Here is a 3477-nt window from a genome sequence, read left to right on the forward strand (position 1 = left end):
TGAAAATGATCTGTGTCCGAAGGTCTTAGTGTTGGTGCGAGGGACAGAAATTAAATTGAGATCAGATGAACGTAGGGAACGGCCAGGCACATATTTGGGAAGAAGTTGATTAATGTATGCGGGTTGATTGAGAGTCAGTGACTTATAAGTCAGTAAAAGGATTTTATATTGAAGTCTGGCATCAATTTGCAACCAGTGAAGTTCACGTAAAATGGGGGTAATATGAGTGCGTCTGTTAGTAAATGTTAGTATGCGTGCAGCAGAGTTTTGTAGTCGTTGAAGCCTGTTAATTTGGATTTTAGGAATGTTAAATAAAAGAGAGTTGCAATAGTCAAGTCGGGAGAAAATGAAAGCGTGAATAATCAGAGCCGTAGTTCGTTTTGATAAGTATTTTCTGATAAGTGCTATATTACGTAGATATTATTATTATAAATATGCGCCATTGTAAACTAGGCTATCAAGTTGTTAGCTATTAAATCTTTGCAATATTTTTCAAATTGGCATATCAATAAATAAAAGTTAATTTATCTTGCCTTGTACGTCTGTTGCCACAGTGATAATATCAGAACTTGGTCCAAGCCCTCTAGAATTTGTAGATATAACTTTAATTTGGTAAGACGTACAAGGGTCTAGGTTAGAAATTATCGCTGCCGTGGCTGTACTCGTCACAGTTTGTGATAAGAAACTTCGACTCTCTGACATTTTGTATTCCACTTGATAACTATCCAGCGAATTACATCTCCAATGCTGAGCATCAATTAACTTTGAAAAAACAAGAAACATTGGTTCAGAGATTTTAGAGGAGGGGTATGTTCAACAGTGACCAATGGGCACTGAGGTTATATGAAGTTATATAAAAATGTACAAATTGGTATTATATATTATATTATATATACATATATATACACATATATATACATATATATATATACATATATATATATATATACATATACATATATATATATATATATAATAAGAGACAGCATCATACCTGTTATTGCTGAGGAAGAGCACACATGCTCGAAATATTCGAAATAAAAACTCGTTTTATGTCTATTATGTCAACTCGGGTAACAAACTTAAAAATGTAAAAGAGATATTACAAGGATATACATAACAAGCTCAAGGAAGTCCAACGACATAATTATTTCCAGTGGAGTCCTTCTTGTGGTGAATCAGGCAGTACACCAGGAGGCACTCCCCTACTGGTACTGGTACTGGTACTGTAACTTGTAGCCGTCTGATTTCAGACATTCGGCAGCCATTGACATTATGTTGCCGTTAAAAGACTACATATTATGAAGAGGGGCACATCTTTCTCTTTCCACTATAAAAACTTCCACTAAAAGCAGCTAATGTAAAGCTGTTTTATTCCACATATTTTATTTAAGTTGAATGCCAGTGAAGATTTGCAATGGTGGGTCTTGTGAATGCAGGTTAATCGTTAGCTAGTTATCTACTGCAGGCACACAGAAACAAAATGATCATTGATGTTGTTTGCAGCCTCTTGATGAAGGTCTCTGCTATATGAAATACATTTTTGCACGGAATTACTGTACGTAATATTATTTTACATTTGGTGTATACTATGGTTATAATTTTCATGTCTAAATATAATGCATCAGAGACACTCATTCACACGACATTTAGTCATATTTAGAATGTAACATAAAAGAGGAACATACTGTAGGGCTAATCACAAAACAATGATAATAAGTAAATCTCTATTAATCATGGACCTATTAATTTAATAGGTCCGTGCTCTACAATACTACTGCCGTCAAATATCAATCAAACACTTATTACCTGCCATTGTACTTGAATGTCACTAATACCTAGTGACGAAACTTCAACAATAGAGGGCGCCACTTCAGGAGCTGTAAAGTTACAAAAATATTTCCCAAGATTCGATTGAAGTCAGAAGAATTTTGCTATTAGGTGGTGATTGGGAGTGCACTGGGAGACAATCATTTACACTTTTTTAAAGAGTGTATTGTGTTCTTTAATGTGCACATTGGTCATATTGCACATAGAACCAACTACTTAAACCTATTTTCCTGAAAAATATGACCACTGCAATCTTTTATGTATTTCAGCCCTCCAGCTAAAACTAAAATAGAGCAGGAATGGCTATAAACAGTGTACAAAAGGTTAGAGCGTCATGGTTCAGCGCACACGCAGCAACTACCAGTTTAGTCAACTGAGCTATGAGCTACATTAATGTGCTCTATAAAATTTAATGTTATTCAATTTTCAGCCTATATACATAATTTGGCATACTAAAACAGCGAGTAAAATAGTTTTAATCAAATCTATAAAATAGATTAAAAGAGGTATAATTTTTTGAAAATCAATAAATTATTTAACATTATCTAGGCCTAATCATAACTATATCTACAACTCTATCTTCAGTATGCAAATTCATTCATACATCCTTAGATTGGCCGCCAGACAATTTTAAGGGTTTCAATTAAAAAAAATATTGAAAGAGCATTAATCATGCCTTTGGCAATCATTGACGTGAAAAGCCGTTTCTTACAAAGAAAGCATTAAATATTGAGTTATCCTATATTTTATTATCGACACATACAGTATATTCCGTATTTAAACAGTAATTATCTAGCATAAATTTTGTTTTTGCATTTGCTTAATTTTGCATGTAACTACTAAATTTTTTTTTGTTGTTATCTATTTTGTTATACAAGTGAATTACTAGAAAAAAATATAACAAAAAAAGGATTCTACATCTAACACACTACATGGACTACAAACATTTGTTAACATTTAATTATTACCGTATTTTTATATTTATAAAGTTTATTTTTCTTAAGAGTATTTTCAGAAAGATTTAAGTTTTGAGCAACAGAAAAAAAAATTAAAGAAAGTTCAAAGAATTACTTACGAAGACAAGGGATTGTGACGGATGTCGATGAGGGACTGAAAGCACCCTCTCCTTGAATTCCGGGACGTATGGCACTCACCACAAAAATATAATCTAACCCTCGTTTAAATTCATCATCGCTGTCGATAACAAAGCTAGCTGATAAATTCAGTGCGTTTTCAACGCACTTTTTAAAAGAACTCTCAGTCCTTGTATAGCAGACTTTATATCCAATTACTGGACCATCTCCATTCCCAACAATATTTGTCCATTGGTCCCATGTTACTGTTACGATAGTGTCGGAAACGGTTACCAGAGGTGCTGTAGTCATTACTGGAGGATCTAAAATAAAACCATTTCTAATAGATATATTTTTAGAAAATGTGTTACTCAGGATTTAATAAAGAAACTCTAACTATGATTTATAAGGCCAAGATGGTACTCCATTGGATTTCCAATTAGAGCATAATTGTATAATATGCACAGTTTATTATATAGATCACATGATTATACACTATTATTTCACACAATAAAGCTAAATAAGCTGGAAGAAAATAGGTTAACCTGCATGACTAGGACACTCAGTAGTGGCT

General features: G+C 33.1%; 1 protein-coding gene across 1 annotated transcript in view; it reads right to left on the reverse strand.

The window, feature by feature from the left end:
- LOC117119459 (phosphatidylinositol phosphatase PTPRQ-like) overlaps window positions 1–3477 on the reverse strand; it is a 23731-nt gene that overhangs the window by 18392 nt on the left and 1862 nt on the right. The window contains exons 3-5 of the mRNA XM_033264293.1: window positions 2906–3226; window positions 1810–1880; window positions 534–762 (exon numbers count right to left, since the gene is read on the reverse strand). Coding sequence (XP_033120184.1) covers window positions 534–762; window positions 1810–1880; window positions 2906–3226 — 621 coding nt within the window. The remainder of the gene's footprint in view (window positions 1–533; window positions 763–1809; window positions 1881–2905; window positions 3227–3477) is intronic.

The sequence above is a fragment of the Anneissia japonica genome, unplaced genomic scaffold (genome assembly GCF_011630105.1).
Source record: "Anneissia japonica isolate Jap-2015-1 unplaced genomic scaffold, ASM1163010v1 scaffold287990_len610157_cov183, whole genome shotgun sequence".
Taxonomy (NCBI): domain Eukaryota; kingdom Metazoa; phylum Echinodermata; class Crinoidea; order Comatulida; family Comatulidae; genus Anneissia; species Anneissia japonica.